Source organism: Anopheles coluzzii, chromosome 2 (assembly GCF_943734685.1).
Source record: "Anopheles coluzzii chromosome 2, AcolN3, whole genome shotgun sequence".
Taxonomy (NCBI): Eukaryota; Metazoa; Arthropoda; class Insecta; order Diptera; family Culicidae; genus Anopheles; species Anopheles coluzzii.
Genome location: NC_064670.1, coordinates 9,305,411 through 9,331,061, shown reverse-complemented (window position 1 = coordinate 9,331,061; position 25,651 = coordinate 9,305,411). Strand labels below are relative to the sequence as shown.

The following is a 25,651-nucleotide window of genomic DNA, read 5'->3' as shown; positions in this document are numbered from 1 at the left end:
TTCTTCCTTTTGCTGTTTCACCCTTCACACGTAGCCACCGAGGAAGGTCATCTGGCGCAAAAGAAAAGCTCCCATCGAGCTACTTTCTTTGTGACTAATTTTCAACAGGAGGTATTTTATGCGAAACACTCAGCTCGAATGATGCACACAATGATGTTGCTCAATTTACATAAGATGAAACGTATTTCAAGGTTTTGTTCAACTGTACCAAACTTGACAGTGTATTGTGGACCTTGTCGCGTGCATGCTATGTGTGTCACAATGGAACAATACGATACACAGTTGTCGTTGTCGGGGGGCGGAGACCAGGGTCACCGGTATCATTCACGGTTTGTTCCAGCGCTAGTCATGCCCCGGGTGTGCTGGAGAAAAATAGAAACATAAACTCAGTGTTACATTGGGCACTAACAGGGGGTTTGAATTTTATATAGAAATAATGTAACAAAATGTTAACTTTTCCCCACTGTGTAAGCATTACAAGCTCTTCTAATCATAGTGATCCTGCTGTCCTGCTTCGGGCAAAAAAGTGGCAATGCATAGCACTATTTGCTAGTTACGAGCCGGTGCGTATTAGCGACATGATGACCCTCCGCTCCCCCATTTGCGCTCGATCGCAATGCGCATTAGCAAGGTAATAAAACAGCTGAAAATAATAACACAGCACACAACCACTAGCTTTAAAGCCCCGGCGGAGGTGGTTCCGCGTTTGTGGTAGGTCGTGTTGCGGTTTATCACTTAAACAGAGCCCGCGTGATGATGATGGGCGGGCGCCACGCAATCGCCGCGCGGATAACGGGCTGTCATTAATTGATTGTAATTATCTTTCAATTACGCATCTTATCGCGCATCCGCGGCTGCTGATGGGACAACCACACAGTGCGCGGCCACGATGTCTGCGATGCAAAGGTATGTGTTGCATTACATTCGTGCTCGTTTGTGGCTGCTGCAGTTGCTGCAGTGAGGAAGGACTTCCGTTGGAGCAAGTAGCATTCCTTTACTGGCTCCAGTATCCAGTGCCTCGGATGCGTGTTATGAGCAAAAATGGAAGCACTCCAGGCACGCTGAACCGATTATTCAACTACATTTTGGGGGACTTGCTTGTTAACCTCTTATTCGTCCCCAAAATTACGTCGCTGATCAGCTCAAACGCTGATCAGTGTGTGATCAGTGAAACTAAAACGGCTGGTGAGTGAAAATGTGTGTTGACGCATCGATCATTTTCCCTTTTTCGGCGTTACGTTAGTGATGGTAGCTGCTGGCCCAAGTGGGCACGGATGAATGACTCCTGTGACAGGGCTATACCGAAACTGATTACGTGAAGCAGTTCGATTAGAGTGGCGCACAAAGCTGAAATATTGTGAAGCATATTAGAGACCATTTCCTTTCTCCCAAGCGCTCCTATTTAGATAACACTTTTCACACTTTTCCAAGCTACACTTGCTGTGTCAAATTTTCTTTCCCCTCCTTACTATTCCCCTACCCAGGAAGTGAACCGTGAAACCGGCAACGCGCATTGGCTTTGTGTTTCATTGGCTTTGGTGGGATTTTATTTTAATTGCAAACGGCCGCCCCTACCCCATCCTCAGGCCACGCGATTGTATCGGCGGATAGATTAAATACCGTAGAAATTGAACGCACGCGCCTCCCGTGCACCACAGTTGCATTATTCACACAACGGTTGTGGTGCTGCTCGGGCACACAGGGGGGTGCACATTTTTGTTCCTCTCACTTTTCTTATCAAACTCTGCGGGCTTGCGGATTTTCCTGACGAGCACACGGGGTATGCCCGATCGTTTAATCGCGAATGGAATGTGGAGAAAAGTGGATGGGTACTACACAGAGGGAGAAGCAAAAAAATAGAGCCACCTTTCTCCAGTTATTCAACCACTTGGGCACGGCTGGGCAGCAGCAGCAGCAGCAGTGGCGAAAGGTCCCTCTTCCCAAGCCATTCAGCTTCCCCTAAAATGCGCTACTGCTGCTGCCAGTCGTCTGCTCAATGTTGCAACTCGAGTTCAACCACCACCAACTGCCTTCGCGCTTGGGACACGGTTAGTGCGCCGTAGTAGCAGTGTTGGTAGATTGACCGCTTTTGCTGAGCTGCGAACATGCTGGTCGTCGTCTGCGAGAAGCGAGAAAAAGAGAAACCGAGCGAGCAACAACTAATGCCGCGAATGTTTAATACATTTTTTAAAATGTGGAAAAAGTGAGAAAAGTGTTTTTTTGCAGACGAGATATAACTGTATGTTTTGTTGGCAAGCATTTCTTCTCTATGTTATATCCTAACAACACTATTCTGGGATCTCTTTATCCGTTATGTGGCATATAAGTTAAGTAAAAGCTTGAGAGCATTCCCTTTTTGCCGATTTTGCAAAGCGTCGTCATCCGACAGTCTTGTCCGGGAGTTGATCCGATGACCTGTGGTATGGTAGCCCACGTGTCTAGTCACGACACCGTGGCATGGTTTTGATTTTAGCCCGTCTGATGTGCATATGGTGATACTTGCACCAAGCACGGCTCTTCGAAAACAAGGTACGCTTTAGCAACTTCAAAATCTTTGATCTTTGCGCCGTGACATGATTGGGGTGTTAAAATGGTAGTAAACGTAATGAAACATTACCCCACGGGCTGGATTTGTAGAGTTTGCACCACCTAATTTCCTCTTCTCGCTGCTGCTGTGTACGTACAAGGCGGCCATACTAGGCCTGTACGGTTGGTGACTGCCTGGGCGACCTTTTTTGCGGTCACGTTCCGGCGATCACGTTGTGAATGACCGCTTTCGGTGGAAACGACCGCGCGTCGCCAACCATCAGCCACAATCAGCTGTAGCGATCGCGACCTGCACCATTGCGCGCACGCTATCTCACACTCCCTCTCTCTCTGTCTGTGTTAAATCTTCGCTGTTGACGCATTCTAGTGGGATCGAACCACCCCTAAAGCGTTCCCGGTTGGCTGGGTTGTACACGACTTAGTCTAAAATTGGCAAAATAAGCCTTGTGGATGGTAAAGAAAAACAGGGAGTGTGTGTGTCTGTGTTGGAAATTTCGCGTGTCTTAAAACATGCTACACGAGCACACCGGTGCCGGGGAGATGTGTACACGATCGTGCATGATAATGCTAATCGCATACATTAAAATCCGAGCCGCAGCAGGAGTTGAATGCTTCACATTTGCTATGCTTTTTTGTGCTACGAAACTACGAGCGATAGGATGCGCACAGAGAGACTAACCATCATCATTATCGTTGGGAAGAGCACTGCACTGAAACGTGTCGGCGACTGATCGCGACTCACGGGCGATGTTAGCGATTGCAAACACGTGTGCGGAGCGTAGCGGCTCTCATTGCGTGCCAAGCGGGACGTGGGATGGAAATGCTTTGTTTTGCTCCGATGCATGCCTTCCTTTCCTGCACTGCCACACACCACACTATCACGCAACGAAGTGCACTCCGTCCGAGGAACGTGAATGCATGCGGATTTTCTGCGGTGTGTGTGTGCATTTCATAATTAATTTTATCGTCTCATCCCGCCCACCGTTGATTACCTTTGTTACTCACTCGGGGCTCACGTGTTTGCGATCAGTGGCGCGTTGGAACAACGTTACCTCTCTGCCTGTTACGGTTGACAGCGACGAAGCATGCGGTGTTGCAGTGCCTTCAGTTAGTGCAGGTGGCAGTTGAGTGCATCACGCATGCTTGGATGGGGAACAAATGCACACGAGACGGAAATTATGGGAGGGTTATGGACGATTTATTCTTCTCGATTCTCGATCAGCATTAACGGGATTGCTTGATAGGATCAGGTGTTTATCGATCAGTCAGCTGTAATGTGTCTTGTTTAATCACCGTCCAATGGGTTATTAATGGCTCTATTACATCCAATTTACCATTACAAGTACTTGGCGGTCTCTGGTTTTGTTTGTAGTTCTACATCTCATCTCGCAGGCTTCTGCGAGATGTGTGATTCTGATGTGTGGATGATGTCATGAAGATTACAGACCTTGTCATCCCAAGACTCCGAACCGTTTGACACTGATATATGTAATGCTTCCTCTTTATGTGGTGATGAGTAAACCAGAGAGGAGTTGTGGATCCTCTCCAAATCCAGCTCTGATAAACTTTATCCGACTGCAGTTCAAACTCAGATTCGACTCCGTCATTCTGAACGAGTCGCGACAGCTTCGGATGAAGATTCCCGAGACTGTGAACTGCTGTCTATTGAAATCTGGATAGCTCCGAACAAGCCTGGTTGAGTAGAGATAGGAATTGAATCGCTCGGAGTTGTCCGGAGTTGCCCAGAGAATGTCTGAAGTCGGTTGAAGTAGTCCAGAGGAGATCTTCCGGAGTCTTCCCAAAGAATTGTTCTGGAAACTCGTTTGCCATTTGTAACCTACATATCACTACCATGCTGCCAAAGATAGATTCTAGAGATTCTTGTTGAGAGAGCATGACATTTGGGGTTTACAGAATATTTTGATAGATTCTAGACTACGAATATAGAAAAAGATATCATAAAATGAGCTCTTAGGTAGTAGTTCAAAGTTAGCCCAACAGATATCCCTGACGAACAGAGAACTCACAACACACCCAGTAGCCGACTGGTGATATCCTGACGCCACATCCGTCACCAACTGCTCCGACCCACCAGTGATCCAGTATTGCAAACATGAATCCTCCCCCTCCCTGCAGTGCTGGAAATGGTTTTATGATAAAACCCATTAACCCAGTCTAAAGCAATTCCAATTCCTTCCCGTGTCCTCGACTCACTCGCTACTCGCCATAGTAAAATCTGGTCCATTTGCTCCCAGTGTTGAAATTACCCATCCCGAGCTCCTCCAACGGCACTGCATAGCCAATTCCAGCAAAAAGCAGGTCAATCGGGTAATAATTCAACACACACACACACACCACTCCGCTAGTTCTCGTACGACAACGATGGTTCCATTCGCTTGGCCCACGCGTGCGAAAATCGTCCGGAACTGCTCTACTTACGCACGAGGTGGAGGTTGTTCGTTATGTTCGGGGACCGTATATTATTCTGCTGCTGCTGTTGTTCCTTGTCGTTTGATTTCCAATTCCGGTGGCTTTTCAACATCGATCCATCGAGCTGGTGACATATTGCGGCAGCAGCAGTAGCAGCAAACACACCAGCTCTATAGTCTCTCCTCTGCCTGGTACCCTGGTACACACTATACTGCAGCGAACGGGGAACGGGGCCGAAGCTGTGCTTGTTTTTCTTTGCACTTTCTCACCCTAGTCGTGTGTGCGTTTGTGTGTCAGTGCACTGTGTGCTCTTGTGCTCTTGTGCGCTGTGACGCATTATATTACTGCAATTCGCCTGCTTGTCCGTTTCGAACCAGATTGAAACGTCTTTTAAATTGATGTTGACCGAAACCCCGGGGTCCGCGGGTACGCTGGGGAGTTAAAAAAACAGGACAGGCATCACACAAAAAATACCGCAGTCAGCCGCGCTGGTGGTAGCAGCCGGAAGTCGCAGCGGAGTTTGCGTTTTGGGTACGGAATAATGGAGAATCGAGACACTCTGACGTGCAATGTCGTCCGGGATGATGCAGCTCGTGCCAAGGTGGGGCACACATTTTTGCTAGTGGAAGCTGCTGCTACTCTTTGAACGAATGACCAAGCATGGGGTATGGGGAGTCAGGCTAGTCTGCATCGGTGCGTCGTATGCCAAGATTCGTTCCCGCGTGCAACTGCATCGGAGCGGTGCCCGTGCTGCAGTAAAATGCAATTTAAGGCTGCACTTTTCTCTCTGCACTCCCCTTTCTGTTGTGGCGCACTTGAATCGCACTTTTGTATCAATTTTGGCAGCCGGAAGCAAAGTGGCAAAGCTTTTGCCAATATTGTTTCATAAAAAAGCGTGAAAAAAGAGTTAGTTTTGTTTGCTTAGCTCGGCTCCGTGTTTCGGTGGTGGCGCGTTGCGGCCAAAGCAAAACTGACGCCAAATGGTGCACGAAACGCGCCGCAAACAACACCCGGAAGGCTGGTCGGTGCTGGTGGTGGTGGTCCGCTGGTTGCCGAAAATAGCAGCGCACCAGCCAGCGTCCACTGTGTTATTTGGGGATCATTATGCAGCATTATAAACTGCTTATGCTGCGAAAGTCGTACGTACCGTGCCGCCGCCGCCGCCGTGCTGCGTGTATGTGATTTGAAGTGCTTTTATTTATTGAGATGTGTGAACGGTTATTTATAGAACAATCATTAGAGAGACATGCCTGCCTGTCTGCCCTGGTGTCTTGCTAATGTGCGTGTGTTCACTTTTGAAAGATCGCGCCGCATCCACTTACCGATGCCGATAGTGTAGGAAACACTTTCTTACACAAAAAGGGCATTTTTTTGGTCATCGAATGCTGGGAAGGAAGATACACGCAAAACAAATGAACAGGAAAATAGTGCTCGTGTCGATAGGCTCAAACTGTTGTTGTTGTTATGGTGGTGAAGAAGCAAATGATGAACGAGTGCACTAATGACCTAGCACGATAAGAAAAACAGCCATTCAAACACTCCGAAAAGCGTTCGCGCCAGGTGTGCTTTTGCCTCCCCCCCCCCCCCCCCCTCCATGGAAGGAAGGAGTAATCTACGGAGGATGCTGGGCATGAGTTGCGTATTGGTTATTGGTGTGTGTGTTTTTTTAACATTTCGCTGGAACAATCATCTTCAAAAAACGGGATCTTTTCCAGCCTTTCACTGTCTGTTTTTCAATGTCTGGACTAGGCGCAGGTATGGGGAAAGTTTTACCGAAGGCAATCGATTGTTGTAGTCTATTTGTTTGGTAATATTGCTGTTGTTGTTGCTATCTCATGTATCGAGCCTGGTTGGAAGGTTTTTTGTGGTGTTGGTTTTCCACCTATTTGAGTCGGATGAAGAAAAAAACAAGCGCAATAGCGTATGTTCGATTCCCCATAAAGTAAATTAATTTCTTTGGTTTTTATGATTTCCTCAGTGTGTGTGTGTGTGTGTGAGGGGGGCTTAAAAAATCGATAACAAGCGTGAGAAATTTAAAAGAATAAAAAAACAGTAACGGAAGACAACATGCCTCTGCAGAAGAGGAGAAGGAGAAGACGATTAGGCAAAGTGCTTGGAAAAAAACAGTAAAGAACCGCTACTCAACACCAATGGCCCAAGATGGATAGTGCCCGACCTACCTACCCTTCTCACCCTCTTTCTCTCTCTCTCTCTCGCATTGCGATCGTCGCACTTGAGCTGAGCACAGCATAAGCACAGCCATAACACGCAACTTGAAACGCTCGTTTATATGGACCGACTCGGGCGCTACTACTACTACTTTATATCGAGTCCGCGCTTCAAAACTGCTAATGATGATGATGGGGGGCGGGTGGTTTTACTTGATTAGCGATATATCGGGGTCACCAAATGCTTCCACCAACCCCATCTCTCGGTGTCCAACGCCACAAGCTTTCCTGTGTTGCCACCCCTTTTTTACATCGCCGCCTTTTTCCTCCCCTTTTAATCAGTCCATTTAAAGAGCTCATCCATACCCTGTGAGACTATGTGCCTCGGCAGTAGTGATGGGAAAAATGAAGTTTTTGTCGGAATCGATTCCGGCTAGCTCCGCAGTTTTCTGGAATCGATTCCGGATAGTAGGTCCGGAATCAGTTTCCGGAATCGATTCCGGAATCGGCTCCGGAATCGGAATTGACTCCGGAATCGGCTCCAGAATTGAATCCAGATCCGGCTCCGGAATAGGAATCGGTTCCAGAATCGACTCCGGAATCGGCTCCGGAATCGGAATCGGTTCCGGAATCGACTCCGGAATCGGTTCCGGAATCGAAGTTGGCTCTCGAATCGGAAATGGCTCATGAATTAGAATCGGCTACCAAACGGAGTCAGTTCGACATTGCCATAAAAAATGCGTTTGGGTCCAATCATACTACGTATTGATAACCGCAAAAATCCAAATTTACTTGTAAAAGATCCATTCTCATGGAGATTTCCGGACTGATTTTGTTCAGGAGTCAACACCGGAATCGGCTCCTGAATCAGCTCCAGAATCGGCTCCGGAATCGGCTCCGGAATCGGCTCCGGAATCGGCTCCGGAATCGGCTCCGGAATTGGCTCCGGAATTGGTTCCGGAATTGGCTCAGGAATTAGTTCCGGAATCGGCTCCGGAATCGGCTCCGGAATCGGCTCCGGAATCGGAATCGATTCCAGCATCGGAATCGGCTCCGGAATTGATTCCGAACACGGAATCGGAATCGGGTAGGTCCGATTCCGAGCTCCCACCACTACTCGGCAGTCATCTCGTATTTCTCTGGCCGTGCGCTACCGAAGCAGTTTACCAGCAGGGTAAGGGAGTGTGTAAGATGAAATGGGTAAGGGTGGTGTGTGTGTGTTTTTTTTTTTATTTGTTTAAAGCCGAGGTCGAGCGGAGGGATCCGTTTGATCGGCTGACCGGAAGTAATTGGCAGCCGGTACGATCCCCGGCCTGTGCTTACGGAAATAGGAACGTTCCGGCGAACGAGCGCCGCCCCACACATGGGATTCTTCTGATACTGACGGAGGCATTATTCGGGTTGAAATGAAAATCGATCGGTAGCGCTTTTCTGTCCAGTTGTAGTTTTGTTTTATGCTCGCTTCAAACCCCTTTATTATATTGGAATATATTGGATTTTCGACCAGCTGATAAAACAAAAACCAAAATTAACACATTTTGGGGGAACAATTGTAGAAAAATGTTTCATGAGTTTGAGATCTCTAACAAGCTCATAGTGTGATGAAAGTAGCATTGAAGACGCCTGGAAGATTAAGTTAACTTCTAATAAACTTCTAGTCAATTTAATATAAATTTTTCGCTCATATTTGACGGCACATTATCGATGACAAATCGGCTTGAGCCGCACAAGCGAAGGAAAGCATGCAACACGATATACATATCGTATTTTCCTCCCCCCCCATTTCGTTCGGGCGTGTGCGGTGTAGAGAGTACATGAACTTTGGCATTGACGCAAAGTGTTTCGCTTCTGCGGACCAGCATCGTGGAGAAAGCATCGCTGCTAGAGAAGATGTGGTGGAGGGACCATTCTGCCCCCCCCACGGCTGGCTGTGTTGAGTGCTGTTGCGGTTGCGTCCTATGGAAGGGACCGTCTCTGGGTCACACGGCCACTTCCTCCCCGCGCAAGGAATGTCCTCCGGTCTCTGTTGCAGCAGCACGGCCCAGCATGACCCAGCAGAACCCTCATCATTATCATCGTCATCGTGTCATGTTGGAGCGTTCCGTGAGGAGGCGTCGGTTGTTTATTTTTAAATCCCATTCCTGCCAGCCAGTGAATTAGGCAGTGAGTATGAGTGGTAGTAGCAGTAGTCAGTGGCATCGTCACTGAAGGCGGAAAGGAAACCCACCGTGAAACATACCGTGAGCGATGATGTCTCAGAAAGTCGAGTCAGCAGACACACATTGCGCGCGATATCCGTCACGCGCACGCCAGTTGAAGTCATTGATACTTACGCGCAAACACACACAGCTGTTTACAATGGGGCGTTGTGTATGTCTGGAAGATGTGAGACAGATGGGACATTTCTCACATCGAGCGAACAAAAAAAAAGACGATATTTCAATTTATAATGTTTGCCTCTTTTGCTTTGTTGCTCCAGATTGCTCGTCTCCTCTCGACCGACCGTTGTTGTCAAGATCAAGTTCGACCAAGTACAAACGTACCATGGGGCCTCGGATCTTAGGTCCCGCGTGACGTGTGCGTTGTGAGAAGTGGATATGCAAATGGACGGTAAAAGCACACACACACACACACACACACACTCGCACCTAACACTTTATTTTCATTAGTACTAATTTGCGTCCTTGTTGTTGACGGGTGCGGTGCTGTGGAAGTTTGCTGTTTATTGTAAAGCGAAACGTACGCAGCAAGATGCAATTTCGGTTTGCTGTCGTTTGCGCTGCAATGTGTGCTGTGTCCTGTGTTACTGTCCTTCTAAAAACTGTTCTACACCTTAGTTGAGTGTCCTAAGGGGGCTTTGCAAACCTTAGGAAATGGATGGAAATATCACTTCACTTCCGGTCACTTGCAGCACAGCGAGTGCACTGCTTACCACTGCCCCACGCCTGCCCATCATCAATCAATCAAGCTGATCGATCAATCAATCACTCAGCAGCCCATCCATCCATCTCGATTGGTTCGTGCAAAAACCGGCGACGATGCGCCATTTTAAGCGCGAACTGAACTGAAGCGCATAGGTGGAAATGCACCGTCACACCGTAACAAACACACACTGGCTGTCGATGCCCCAGCGTTTGTATAATTTGTATCTGTATCCCTTCTCGCCCCCCCCCCCCCCCCCCCCCCCCAAATGTCGCCCCTCTATAGAAAGTAATGTGCTGGAAGTAATGAATCTTTCCACTTCGCAGGATCACGGTTTAAAGATGGATTGGTTCGGTGGTGGCGCTGTTTGCTTAATAATGGCAACGCTTCTCTCGCCCGCCGATGCCGTTTTTACTCATCGCTTTGGCTAATTCGATTCACTGTGGCTTAGGGGTTGTCCCACGGGGTCCTCCGATGATGCTACTGCTGCTGCTTGGGGTAAAAAGGATGGACACAGCAGCACCGTGCCCGTTCGATCGATTCCAAATTTAGAATAATACTTGGTCTCTCTCTAAGCACAGCACTTGGGGAAGAAGCTGTGTGTGTGTGTGTGTTCCCAAATGTAAGACACACAGAGTACAGAGTGTGCAGCTCATCGAATATCATCATCCTACCCGTGTGTGTGTGTATGTATTTTCGTTTTAATTTTATTACTATTTTACAACTCACACGTTAGTAATTGGACACAGCGCGTGGGAAGAAAGTAGCAAAGTTCTCGGGGGGGAGGGGAAGGGGAGGGAGGGATGGCATCCAAATTATACAGCGAGTGCATTAGAGTGTAACGTGCACTCTTTAACGGTTGCAATTGCATTTTAATGTGCATTTGATTGAGTGAGGCTAAGATCGGTTCGTGCTGTGTGAGGTGGATGAGGAGGTGTCTTTGAGTCATCGTATAGAAAACACGGTCCCAATGTACAGAACTGCAACGCACTTTCGTTAATTCAGATTAGACTGCCCCCATGGGCGATGATGCACCCGCCTCCCGCGCCCTGTGTATATGCATCCGTCATCAGCATCGTCGTCATTGAAGCATGAACGGTGGTGGTCATCAACCATCCTTGCGAAGGTCGCGGCAATCGAGCGTACCCAATATATCCATCCGCGCAATGGTCGTGTTATTCAGCGTGTCCCGTCCCGTCCTGTCCCGTACCCTATCGGGATGCGCTGGGTGGAAACGAATTAATCAACGGTCTTGCCGGTCGGTCCGGTTATGGAGGCGTGATGGTATCTCTAGGCCATCTCGCACGTGCTCTCTCGCAGTGGTTAAAATGATGTTATATCTATGGAAAGTGACTTTCGAGTAGATGAGATGAGATTGGAGGAGGATTTTGGAAACTGTGCTACCTAGAACTTGTGTTGCCCACAAGTTGCTTTGAAACTTTTTGGTTGAATGAATTACGCTTCCAAGCGTCTGTGTTTGACAATAATCACCTAACCATGCTGTCATGTGGTACCTCATTTATGGAGCTGTAATTATAATGAATTGCTTTGACCTTTGCAAATGTGATAAAATAATACATTGCTCGTAATCAACTCCTCCGGCGCATATGCTATTCAACTCTTTTATCAGTTCCGATACGCATCTTGTGCGACCGAAGGGGTACTATCGAGCTGTGGCTCAATTGCTTAACAATCCTTGTGCTGCCCACCGGATGGAGGACACCGGTCAATGGACACAGCTTTTCGAGCAAATGTCAACTCATCGTGGCCCTCCCAACGGGGGTAGGACTTTGCTTGCTTACACATTCATTCACCAAGCCAAGGGTGTGTGTGTGTTTGTGGTGCTTCTGGCTTCAGAGTTTTACAGGGTTTTCCAGGAGTTCTCATAGCTGTGGGACACTTTATTGACTCTTTCTTGCGTGAAATGAACTTAATGTAATGGGAATTGGACTCTATAACACCCTTGTTGGATAAATCCAACAGGAATTGTACCAAGAGTACAATTTCCATCATATAAAGTTCATTTCCAATAAGAAAGAGTCAAGGAAGTGTCCCACAACTATGAGAACCCCTGGAAAACCCTGTACTACGCGTGCACAACCGTCCGGAAGGTCAAACGCGCCCGGAACACTGCGCGGGGGTGGATCGGAGTTTCGGTGTCGACATATTGAAAGTAGTTGTATCGTCTTCATCATCCACATTATTAGCATTCCTCCCGATTGCCTGTTTATACCCAGCACTGCTGCAAATTAAATCTTGATCTCCCTTGGTTCGATGTTTTCGATGTCGAAAGATCCAAGGGGCTTTTTGTTAGAAAAAAAAACGTCACTTCCATTCGCCAGATGAATTTGGCACATTTGTCAATGAACTTCACGTAGTCTTGGAAAGGGTGGTGGTGGAGGATGGTTGTATTTTCGTTTCGAAAATAGATACTGAGTTTTGGATATTTTTATGTCCACCATCCCATCTTTTTCGCTTTCGCCCTGCCGCTGGCTGCGGGGTTGGCCGGTAGTACCGCGATACGCTTTGCCGTGGAACCGTGCACGACCAAAACAGTGCAAGAAACACGTCAGCAGCAGCAGCAGCGATGCCGACGGTTCTGGGTTTCAAGGAAGGATTGATGATTAACGGGGACCACAGCGAATGTGACGCACATTCGCGACCGGCCGGCACGCAACTCTTACGGGGCAGAACGGCGACCCGAACCTCCCGGGTTTTCTTTTTCGCCGGGGGGGGTTTGAAACTCCCGCGCACAATTGATGCAAAACAATTCATTTCAGCGAAGAGACTAGAGCGGGTTGAGCCCAACACTCCACCGCGGTTTTGCCTTCGAGCGTCCTTTGACGGATGACGTAAATAATACATCTGTCACGTAAACCACAGTTGGATCATCAAATTTGGGAAGTTTTTTTTTATAATAATGAAGAGCGTTAAGCGAAGTCGTTATTTCGTACGTTTCTAACGTTTGTGTGTGTGTTAGAACAACCTCTTAACGTTGTTAATGAGCGAATTAGCTTAAAAAACAGCAGCAAAAAATTAAATTAAGCAGATTTCAATTATCGCTCCTAGTTGTTGCGAAACTATATGACATCGCGGCTGAACATTGCTAAGTTGAAAAGCACTCAGAAGATTCGCTCAATTAAGCGAGCGATCTCTATTTTTAAGACGGTGTTTTGATGAGCTAAAGCGGTGTGTGTCGTTCCGAAATAGAGTGTTCCGAGTGTGAATTGTTTTCGCAGGCATGGTAGTTGGTAGAAATTATATCAAGTTATGTACAATATTTCCAAAAAAGTTTGGTGAAATTTCCACTCCATTCGTTGCTTTCATCTTGAATGAATTACACGCAAAGTGAAGTTCGTGACGGCACTACGACGACCCATGAACACATGCTCTGGACTAAATGAAGACTAATTCTCACGCGGGGCAAAAGGGAAAACTGTCTTCGTCCTTCAGGTTGATGGCCTTGATGGCCTTGACGCCTTTCCAACGCACGGTTTCCTTTCACACACACACACACACACACACACACACACACACACACACGCTCTGGTCCCTTTTGCTTCTGGCCGTGCTGTCACTAAACCACTAACTCACCTTGTTGTGCATTGCTCCGGCTGAGGGGTTTGTTTTTCCTGGAGCCCCTCTGCCCTATTCACCACTGCTTAGGTTGCGGTATACAACGACAGCGGTTTATGATTTTATTAGTATAATTTTATTGCACATTGCGCCACTTTCGTGACCGAAATCCAGCAAGCTCCACCTTGTCCGCCGATGGATGTCTTGTTGTTGTGCGTATGCTGTGCAAAAGGAAAAGCGCCATTGGGGAACCACTGGGCAGAGTTGAAAGGCGTTAGATATATATCAGAAGAGAGTAAGTGTGTGTGTGTGTGTGTGTGGGAAAGTAAACCGAGTGGTTGTTGACCTAAATATGCTAATTTAGTTTTCCCTTCCGAGGGAAACTGTCTAGTGAAATATGTGCTATTAGGCAGGATCCAAATCTCTGCCTCAATCACTAGTTGAACAAAAGCGGAGTAATTAGAGAATTGAATGAATGGTTGACAAATTATTTCAATGGAGCGAGCAGTCAGTGGTAAGGAAATGATCACTATCAACACTATCAAGCCTAGCCTAGCAAGTAATTCAAGCCGAACGCAAAATTCATCGCATTAAGACATTTCCACACACTCCCTGTAATTCTTATCAGCAAGCGCAAGAAACAACGAACCCCCCCTCCGCGATAGCAACTTCAGAGGGCAACGGCACCGCCTATGTTTACGCCTTCTGTGGAACTAATTGGAGGTAGTTTTTTGTTCCGTTGTGTCAAGGTGTTGCTAGAAGATACGATTAAGCTGGATTAAGTGGTAGCTGGATGTGAGCAGACAAACTACAAGGCACAAGTCGTCGTACCGACACACAGTGTGTCAGTTGAACGGCTCATCCGGTTATGTTTTTTCGTACCACTACCACAATGTACCACTGCTTATCGGACGACATCAGCGTGTGTGTGTGTCACACCCGACGGGGGATGTTCTATATCTGCCGCGAAGCCGGTGAAGGTCAATGTCTGGCCTTGATGACAGTCTCTAGCGTCTATCAAAAATGTCATACAGGGTTATTTTCCGTTTGTGATTGTCGATGCGGCACTGCTTTCCAGAGAGGCAATCCAGCGTTTGAAGCACTCTTCTACAGCTTACCTCAAAAGTAAAGAGCGTTAAAGAGTTTGCGGAACAAAATTACCCCAAAATATCTATGGCTAAATGAATGGGAGATCTCGCAACAGAACCGGAACCATCGATGAAAACGCGCCCAGGATATAAGAGCGGCACAGGCACAGTTAGTAGGAAGATGGTTTATTTATAGTACCTCCCCCTTAACTCCCCTTCCTATGAACGATGTCCTCGATCTGCATGCAGGACGGATGAACTGGTGGAGCGAGATTCGCGGGCTGTGTTTTAGGAGACAGGAAGGAACTGTGAAGACGACAGGGTGGCAGAATTCGATCGCAAGAAGTACCTCAGCTTATTCGGCTAAACTGCGGCCCGCGGATATATATTTCGTGCAGCCAGTGGGTGGTTCAGGTTCAGGTCCGCTTGCTTGCCTTCCCATTCCCGCGTCTTCCCCCGTGGTGGTGTCCTGAGCGGCTCTGTTACTACATACCACCCCCTAGGGAAGCTCCAAGAAGCAGCGGCAGGCGATCGCGGGATGGTTCGTGTTGGCGTAAGGTTAAAATTAAAATTGAAAACAAAAACATTTTGCTGCCAAAATTAACCCACCCACCGAACATGCACACGCCTCCTCGCTTCCCCCTTCCCTCTTCTCTCTTCCACTGTAACCTTCCCCCTGCATTGTCTGCAATTCCGCGGGGAAATGTGGTTTGTTTTCTTGGTTCTTTTCCCCTCCCGCTTAGCCGACTCTTCTTTTTGCCTCTCCACCATGGGACACTAAGGGAATGCTCGGGGAGCAGGTATACAAGATAACAGAGAGAAAGAGAGAGAGAGAAAGAGAGAAGGACGGGAGCGCGCGGGCTTTGTTGTGGTTGTGGGGCGAAAATGCGAATGAAAATCGTGAGCTCGCTTCGAATGAGTGCTATTTTCATTCACTACTAGTGCTCTCCCCATTCCCAATGCTGCCCTGCCGGTGTTCCAATGGTTGTGTCGTGTGGCGTTACTTGTGTTGCGGACCATTTGTCACGTCAAGCCCCGTGCTAAAAGTTGATGGTTGCTGCTGCTGTTGGTTGGTGCTCGTTTGCTGCCGCACGCTACACGAACACTACCCGTGTGTTCTGCCGGCTCGTTTGAGGATAGAGATTCACCTTTGCCTGCGTGCTGTAAGGTTATCGTCAAGTTATCAAATGGCATTTAACTATGCGTTCAATTTTCGGGTTGTGAATGAACCTTAGATGGCCTTTTTTGAATGCTGCTAGTTCCATTCACTAATGAAGCGATCTGCTACGAAATCTAATTGAATTTAAATGTACTTCAGGTGGATCCTCCCGAGCGGGCGACTTGAAGCACAAAGTTCAAACACTCTGGGTGGTGTCTCTCGGGTGGCAAACACTGTCCGGGAGTCCGGCACGGTCGCACCGTGTCATTTTATTATTATACAACGCGAAACCGTCCCCAGTCGCTCAGCGCATTATAAAAGCGCGTTCTATCGCCTCCCACACTGCCCACAGTGTGTCCCCCCGTGGCACCAAACCGGGCGGTGGCGGCAGCGGTTGTCTGTGTCTGCGTCGATGGGGAGGTGTTAAGAGGCCAAGCGGTCAAGACGAAGTCGTCACTAGCGCGCGCACCGATCGAACCGACCGGGTCGGTCTGCTGCTCCACATACCTTTGGCCGACACTGACCGATCCCGAGCGGTGCGACATTGAGCATTAGCGTGGTGCGCGTGTGTGTGTGTGTCTGTGTTTCGAGGCCGATCCTCAAGGGAAGAAGCACATCAAACGGGGGCTTCACTGCCCCGACATGCAAATCAGCTGTACACTGGCTGTGTTTGTGTGTGAATAAGGGATGATTTAAGGTGGCGTTTCTGTAGGAAGTTGGCAACGAGTTTAGAGAGAGAGAGAGGGAGAGGGAGAGAGAGAGCACCGTTGGTGGATGGATTGATGATGAACAGATCATAGATGCAAGGGAGCGTCTTTTTGGCAATGGGATGGTTATTGTCAAGGGGATTTTGAGCTGCTGCCAATATATGATGCTGTCCATCATCCGTGTACGTCTGTTTGTGTGTCTGTTGGGGAAGGTTTCGCGAATTCAACCGGATGGAAACGGTCACCGGGCGGGCCACCGGTTATGTAATGTGTGTGTGTGTGTGTTTGCTGCCAAGTCCGTTGTCTCGTTGTGTTTTTTTGCTGCCTTGCCTCTTCGTAAGCGGTAAGCGTTTAGAATGATCTTTCTACCCCATTCATGCTCCATAGAGAGCAAAGTGTGTAGTGCGAGTAGTGTGGCGTAAGTTCGTAAGATGATATTGACCTCGTTTTTGTATGCTGTTATGCAAACTAACGCACACTGCAAAACTGCAAACGCATTCAGGTGTGTGGGAGAAGCACATTTACCTGTTTCTCGTTGGACTCGGTCACTCAATGAAAGCGTTCTAAGAAGTTGTGAGACTTTAAATGTTGTATTTTTGTTGTCGCTGCCCCTTGTGCGGTCGATATTCGGTAATGCTGACGCACGACACGACGAGCAGGAACTGTAGCAAACCCGCGGGTGTGCTGTGTGTCGTCGGTTGTGACGTGCGAGAAAGCACGCAACAAAATAACAAAAAATAAAATAGAGAAATGTGATTGACACATACACACATACCACTGCCTGAAAGGGTCAATTGGTGACTGTCTAACGCAGTGATGTCAAACTCAGTTTGGGTCGCGGGCCGGTTAATAGTTCAAAATATTTGTGCGGGCCGCAGTTGAACCGATTGGGGTTTTACAGCTTTAGTATTCCAGTTTTCAAAATTTTTAAAAATTAATAAAAAGAAAACAGCAGGATGTGGAAATTACTTTTAGTTTAAAATAATTTATTTAAATAATTAATGACTATGTGTATGTACATGGTTTTCTATTATTTTATCATAAAAAAAATAATAATTTTTAGCTTTTGGTCAGTTGGTGGTTTCTCCTCCTTCACCCACTACTACACCGCATGGTGCATTCGATCGCGAAAGTCAGTGAAAACTTATCCTTCGACATAGAATCAAATCAGAATCGTATTTTTTCGCAGCCTTCAATAAATTCATGCATGTCAAATTCTTCACAATATATATTTGATTATGTAGTGATGAGAGAAACTATTTCTTCTATGTGGCATAACGTCCTACGAGGACATGCCGGCCTAGACAGGCTTTCGTGACTTAATTCATTACTACGCAGCCGGATAGATAGTTGTTCCTTGCTACGGGGAGACGATCCATTCTAGGCTTGAACCCATGACGGACATGTTATTGAGACGTTCGAGTTGACGACTGTCCCACGAGACCGCTCCATGAGGAATGAGAGAATATGGAAATAAAATCATACTTAGAAAAGCTGTTCACTATATTTGCTTCATTACTACAGGCACACGGAGTGCAAATCTAGTCTTTTGTCAACGCTAATGACTGATAACGATAACTCATAATTTTAGCCGAAGTGCCTCTTAATCCATCTAGTGAAGAAAGTGCTATTTCGATACATGAATGGGCGAACAATCCAGAAAGCCTCAAAGTCAGCATACGGGTGAAAATATACGGTGACCGACGTTAGGGTGCAGCCACTAAACAACTATTAAAATACACGCTACAAGCCATCTTTGTGGTTACTTACCAAGAAGTCTTAGCAACATACTCCACTCTTCGTTCTTCCTAAGCGGATAAAAATTAGCTTCATTCAAGTAACTGCCAAAGTGCTTTGAATTGTTGCGGATTGAAAGCCTTCGCGGTCCGATATGTTTGACATGTCTGGTCTAACGCAAAGGCGAGCACCACACGCCAAGGCGTGTTTTTGGTGCTGTATTTCGATCCCCCCCCCCCCTCCCCCCTTCGTACCAAAGAACCTTTTGGACGTGGAACAACCAACTGGACCGGAAATGGGTAACAATCGTAGGCAGCGTGGGCGATGCAGATCCGTAGGTTCTCGGCAGATATCGGCGGATAAGGGTGTGTGCCAGCTCTCTCGCTACGCTCGCCTACAACAACGTGCCGGGGTTTTTTTTAAATTAAATATATTACGAGTACCCACTCCTTGTGCTTACTGGTTTGTATGTTACCTGTTTGTGTGTTGTTATTTCTCTTCTTCTTCACTTTGCTCTGTGTGCCGGTGGTGACAAGGTTCCGTAGGTTGCAGCTTGCCAGCTTGAACCGATATGGTGTGGTTCAAGTTGTGCTGCTGCTGCTGCTGCTGCTCACGGGGCCCCTTCTAAACCTGTCTACCTATAAAAGGGTTGTGTAATTCGCTCGGCCTGCATAACTACAGGCCCGGTTTGCTCGCACGCGCGCGCTCTCACATGGCCAGAGCATGCTTACACAGACGGCTCACAGCAGTATGCAATCCGATCGATGCACTTCCGACGATGATGCTTGTGCGTTTTTTTAGGAATTGCAGAGGATTGCGGAGTTTAAACGAGCATTTTATGTTTATATTTGGCCGATCAGTGGTTCAGAGTGTGTGTGTTGCTCCTGTTTAATTGTTTGTCAGCTTTCAACATAACGATCACCGTTATGTGTGCATTTACAGGGTTTTCCGAGTCAATTTCCAATGTCTACAACATTTGTCCATTACTTGCGAGATGTTTTTCAACAGCCTGTCAAATGGTGTATTGTGATGATGTTTTAGTTCTTCCACATGATTTTCAACACAGTTCTCAAGCACGGATTTAGTTTGACAGTTCTTTGTGATCTGTTGAAAATCATGTGTAAGAATAGAACTTTTATGAAGCCATTTGACAGCTGTTGAAAAACATCTTGAAGGCGATGAATAACAATGTGCACATTCGAAAGTGACTCGAAAACACCCCTGTAACCAACGTTTGCTAGAAAGGATAACTGTTTTTGCACTGTTTTTGGTGCTACAAATAGATTTATTCTATTAGTAGGATCACCTTTCAACCAGTGCCAGGTGCGGTTGTGACCAGCCGATGTAATTAATTGCCATCGCCACCTTTATCGCCGCGAGCGACACGTTTTTTTGTTGGTGCATCCGCACGTTTTTGTCTTTCCACGCACTGTGTGCCCTTTGTCGGCTTCCTGTATTGGATATTGCTCGAAACCCCGAATTTCCATCACGCGTTTTCAGCCCACGCATTACGGCTCGCCCGAGCCATTCCCAATAATCCCATTTGGTGGGGAAATTTCAAACCGACCCGCACGGATCGTATAACGGCCGACTCCTCCTCCTCCTGCGGGAAGCCTTTCCAACGGTAGCGCAAACACTTCCGCCACGTGGCGGCGTGTCTTGGCGTGCGGTTCGTTGTTCGTTGCTCTATCTATTGCTCACGTGGCGTGAAATGAGCACAGAAAGAGAGAGAGAGAGAAGGAGATTGTTTGGTTTGGCCAGTGCCAGTGGTCGCTTGAGTTGTATGAATTGCAGGTGTGCGTGTTGCATCTTTATGGTGATGGTCGATCATTTGGCAGGCGAAATTGAATTATTTCCTGTTTGTTGCGTTTTTTCGCATTTATCAGTAATCTAATGTGGATGTACCAAAATACTCGATGCTTTTTATTCAAAGTTTGACCTATATTAACGAACGTTTTCCTTTCCCCTTCTGTTGCTTTTTACAGTAAATGGTGTCTTTTGCTAAATGGCATACAGAGGAGTGATCGAAAAGGCGTAACAATCTTCCCCGATTCGCGTTCGGATGCTGCTAGAAAGCGAGTAGAAACCACACCACCACCACCACCAGGTGGTCGTCACACACGTATCTGACGCAAGACGGCCGACGGTTCGCGGTGCTGTGCGGTGAGCTGCGTTCGACCGTGGGGTGGGGGACGAGGGGGACCCCGTGAGCAAAGTGCCGAGAGCGCACGCGCGCACGCCACCTTTCAGCATGCAGCGGTCGTTCGGTGGCCTGTCGGCGGCCAGCCGGGCAGGAGTTTACGACGGCAAAATAGCCGGCCTGTACGATCTGGAGGAAACGCTCGGTTCGGGCCATTTTGCCGTGGTAAAGCTTGCCCGCCACGTCTTCACCGGCGAGAAGGTGGCGGTAAAGGTGATCGAAAAGACCAAGCTGGACGAGATTTCGCGCGCCCACCTGTTCCAGGAAGTGCGGTAAGTGCGGCAAAAGGATGCTGCTGAGCGATGGAAACGGAAATGATCGCTGATCTGTTGTGTTTGTTTGTTTTTTTTCTTCTTCTGCTCGCAGCTGCATGAAATTGGTCCAGCATCCGAACGTGGTGCGGCTGTACGAGGTGATCGACACGCAGACGAAGCTGTACCTCATACTGGAGCTGGGCGATGGCGGCGACCTGTACGATTACATTATGCGCCACGAGAAGGGCCTGTCGGAGAACGTGGCCCGGGAGTACTTCCGGCAGATCGTGCGCGCCATCTCCTACTGCCATCAGCTGCACGTGGTGCACAGGTACGAGATGTGACGTCAATGGTGTCCGGTGGAAACGGTGTCCAGTTGCGCTGACCCAGTCGCGACCGGGTTTGCTAGGACCTTGGTAGGTTTGTTTTCTGATTCACTGTTTTTGTTGTCGCACGGTCTACAGAGATCTGAAACCGGAGAATGTGGTGTTCTTCGAGAAGCTGGGCGTCGTGAAGCTGACCGACTTTGGCTTCAGCAATAAGTTCTGCCCGGGCCAGAAACTGGAGACGTCCTGCGGCAGTTTGGCTTACTCGGCGCCGGAAATACTGCTCGGCGACTCGTATGACGCACCGGCAGTCGGTAAGTGTTAGTGGCGCTTCTGCTCCGCTCCATGCCCTCTCCATATCCGGTAACCGGTAGGACGCTTACACCTGTGTCTTTTTTTTGGTTTGGTTGAATGTTTGCAGATGTGTGGTCACTCGGTGTGATACTGTTCATGCTGGTTTGCGGTCACCCACCGTTCCAGGAGGCGAACGATTCCGAAACGCTTACCATGATCATGGACTGCAAGTACACGATGCCTGCCCACGTGTCGGACGGTTGCCGGAAGTACGTATTGCTTGGCAGGAAACTGCACACACCTCCCTTCCGTCCGGTGGCGGCTTCCAGTGCCAATGCTGATACTGATAGGCATTTTTTTTCTCTCTTCGTCTTCTCGCCTACAGTCTCATCAGCAAAATGCTCGTTCGTGAGCCGGAGAAGCGGGCCACGCTGCAGCAGATTGCGCTGGACGTGTGGCTGATGGAGGGCAGCTGCGAGGAGACGCCGGAAAACCAGCCCCTAGTGAGCCGGGAGCAGGTCAGCGAGGAGGACCATACGCTGATCATCCAGAAGATGATCAATGGCAAAATTGCTACCAAAGAGGAAATCTTAGAGTAAGTGCGGCAGTGGGTTTTGTGTGTGGTTCGTACAGCAAATTTAAATATATTGTTATTCTCCACCTCCCAATTTCTACCACAGGGCTTTAGATCGTAACGAGTACAATCACATAACGGCGACCTACTTTTTGCTGGCGGAGCGAAAACTTCGCGCACACCGGCAGGAGGAAGCGCAAAAACGGAAACCGGAGCTCACGCTGCCGGTTTCGAACAGTACGCGGTACGTTTTGATTTCGTTCAACCAAACATCTTGGCTACGATGAACACACTTTGTATTTGTATTGCTTGGTATTAGGTTGTTTTATTTTTTACCATTTGTGCTCTCTAAATCTGATGTAGTTTAACCTTTTTTTTATTGTTTTATTTTTTATGCACACACATTTGTAATTTTCAACATTTTATTACTCATTACTCGAGCTGTTTGGATTATGTTTATTTTTCCTTTTTTTCCGTAGTTTGTATTGGTCGATTTGTAGCACATTTGCGCTGCGTGTAGAATGCATTAGACTCGTCGCGCGTAGTTTGGTTTTGCTCTCAGTTGCAATTACTTTCGGTGTTAAGCGTTAAAATGTTAGGCGGGGGAAAAAAAGGCACAAACACGTTCAAAATAATGAAAAACTTTTAATACCACAACAGAGGGTATAGGAACATTAACAACCCACTAATTATTAATGTCCATTTAAGCTTCACCGTATGTTCGTTAGTCGTTAAAACTGTTACGGGTAAAGCCATCGATCATCGATTCGCTACATTTATTCGAATGCATCATATCTACGTGAGCTATATACCTACGTAGTTGGGCGTCTGTACTGAAGATCGCTCGAACGACCCTTTAGACGGTCGCTCTCAGACACCAAACCACTAACACGGGTGTTCTTTTTAACCTTTTAACACTATGCTTTCAGGAATCTAACCTTCTTGGGGCTGCACAGTTAAAAAAGCACGCTGCTGCAGGGATATATAAAGATGTGGGCAAATATAATGTGGTGAAGCTTCTTAATCAGTGTGTTTAATAAATAATCTAAAGAGAGCGACGGGTTGCTGTATCTGTAGTTCGTTTACCACGTAATCAATGTTCCTTTTTTCTACTGTATATTGTGTATCACTGTGTCGGCAAGGGCGAATACAGCTGTAATTTACATTAAATGCATGGTTTGTGAATTTGTGTATGGTTTAAATAAACTAAAACACATTTATAATGGACGGTTTGCGGTAGCTGCAGATGCACATTTTTGTAAATTATCTACCTTTTCTTTTTGGTTATCGGAAGAGACACTTTTCCACTATGAACTGATCGGAACTGTTGCTGTCGACTTCATTTGCAGGTTGCTTCAAAATTTTAAGAAAAACGAAGCAAATGAAGATGAGGATACGCAGGATGGACTGCTGTCAACCCGACTGGGCATGCATCTGAGTGTACCCAGGACGCCGGGCACGGAAACGGGCCAGGTAAGCGCTGCGGGAAGATTGTCGGGAATGAGACGAGATGAGTCAGTTTAATTGGGTTTTCCCTACCCCGCCCAGACCGGTCGAAGTCGAAAGTGCAGCATCGTGCAGGAAGAGGAGGACGACGAGGATGACGTTCACTGTGCTGGCCACGAGGAACTGTCCACGCCGCTGAACAGGAGAGGGTCCCGATCGGAGGGACGCATCAATGTAACCGTGCAGGATCGAATAGCAGAATCGGAAAGGCTAAAACTGGAGGCGAAAAAGTATCAACAGTCAGAGCAGCAAAGCCGGCTCAGCGCTGACGAGGAGAGCGACAGAGAATCACAACCGGCTGGCAAGGATCAAGTCGATGGTGGCGATGCCGGTAACCATCAGCGTGCACACCCCCAAACGTCACCGCTGCTCGGTGGCATTGGCAACGTAACGCTGGTGACGAGCGAAAACAGCAGCACGAAGGATCGGCTAGGGATAGCGGGCGGTGGGCTGCACCGGAAACCGATGCCGGAGCTGAAGCGACACGTCGGCGGCAGCATCGATTCGAAAAAGTCATCCATACTGAAACCAACGCTGGTGAAGATTACGGACGGGGTGGTGGGCGTGCGGTCGGGTTCGTTCGATCAGTGCATGCGCAACATGGCTGGCGGTGCCGGCGGCGGTGGAGAGCTCGTTACGACCAAGATAATTACCGACAGCTCGACGATAACGATACCGATACCGACGCTCAACATTGTTACCGCGTCCACGATACCGAAGTACAAGACGATGCCGTCACCGACCCGGTCGAACGCGATCCTCACCTCGACCACCAACTGTCTGAACGAGATCTTCGAGGAGGGCACGGACGTGGGCAGCTCGGACAGTACGAGCACTACGCCCCGGCCCGTCATCCGCAGCCAGTTTGTGGCCGCACGCCAGCAAAGCCAACCGGCCGGCAACGGTACGGCCAGCGGGGCGGCGGCAGCGGCCAGCACCGGCAACAATGTGCACCGGCGCACCAAGTTCAACAACAAATCGCGCACCGCGTCCTGCAGCAGCTCGGACGCATCGGACGACGATTCGGAGAATCGGAAGAAGCGGGCGCACAAAATCGTCGACGCTACGGTGAAGCCGCTGTCGCAGCGGCGCGACTCGCACGACGACTCGAGCGACTCGCAGGACCAGGGCAGCAATGTGGCAGGAGGGGGCGGTGCGGGCAAACCACTCATCAGGGGCATCTCGGGTGCCACCACGAACGGTAGCGGCAGCACTACCAGCAACGGTGGCACTGGTGGCGGCGGTAGTGGCACTAGAGGCGGCACTGGGTCTTCCGCGACGGACGATAAGCATGGCGCGAGCAATCGGCAGAAATCATCGCAGCCCGTCGACTTCCGGCGGCATCGTGGGCGAAGGCGGCCGGTCGAGACGCGGTTGCGCGAAAGCCAGTCCCTGAACCGCATCACCGAGGTGCAAGAGTCGGAGGTCGGAGGCGGCGGTGGTGGTGGTGGTGGTCATTCCGTGACACAACAGCTGGCCAGCAGTACGGTCGTGGGCACACCGCTGGTACAGATGGTCACTTCTAACGGTGCCGTGGCGAAACCGACGACGGAACCACCGAACGCAACGGACGAGCAGCAGTCGGATAAAAGTTGTGATAACGCATCGTCTGACCGGGCGTCGGCAGAACCGGAACCGGAGCCACCGGCGTGCCGGGAAGCCGGTACGCCAAGCAGCACAAAGAAGGGACAGTCGGGCAAGGCGGCATCGCCCCGGCAGCATCACCACGGGACGTCCAAGCCGAAGGGGCTTAGTGCGAGAATATTCCACACGTTCAAGAAGCAACCGGTGGCTGCGGTTACGACGACGACGACCGCTGCCAGCGTTGCGGCCAGTGCAATGAGCGATCCACCCTCTACCGGCTCGGCCGACGACATTGAGATAGTGGTCGAGCTGGCCAAGGCACTGAACAACGCATCGGCGGAAGGGGGCAAGACTGGCAACACGAAAAAGATCAAAATTCTTGGCCGCTACTTTCAGGTGAGCTGGATTACCACTTTCCTAATGTTGTTTGCCCTTTGGCTGCTACACCGTTCCGAACTGTAGCTCTAACGCTACCGGGTTTATTGTATTTTGTTTGGCAAGGGGCGACCCATAATGAATGAATTAATACGTTTGTGTGTGGAACCATCCAACCGTTCTGTGTGACTAACATGTTTCCTA

At 48.6% G+C, this 25,651-nt stretch overlaps 1 protein-coding gene across 1 annotated transcript in view; it reads left to right on the top strand.

Annotated features, from left to right (window-relative positions):
* The window catches only part of LOC120948502 (serine/threonine kinase SAD-1), a 35,176-nt gene that overhangs the window by 4,397 nt on the left and 5,128 nt on the right, over positions 1-25,651 (top strand). The window contains exons 3-10 of the mRNA XM_040364904.2: positions 20,320-20,806; positions 20,901-21,119; positions 21,253-21,428; positions 21,536-21,677; positions 21,794-22,003; positions 22,089-22,226; positions 23,332-23,455; positions 23,531-25,468. Of these exons, the coding sequence (XP_040220838.2) occupies positions 20,586-20,806; positions 20,901-21,119; positions 21,253-21,428; positions 21,536-21,677; positions 21,794-22,003; positions 22,089-22,226; positions 23,332-23,455; positions 23,531-25,468 (3,168 nt within the window). The 5' untranslated portion in view covers positions 20,320-20,585. The remainder of the gene's footprint in view (positions 1-20,319; positions 20,807-20,900; positions 21,120-21,252; positions 21,429-21,535; positions 21,678-21,793; positions 22,004-22,088; positions 22,227-23,331; positions 23,456-23,530; positions 25,469-25,651) is intronic.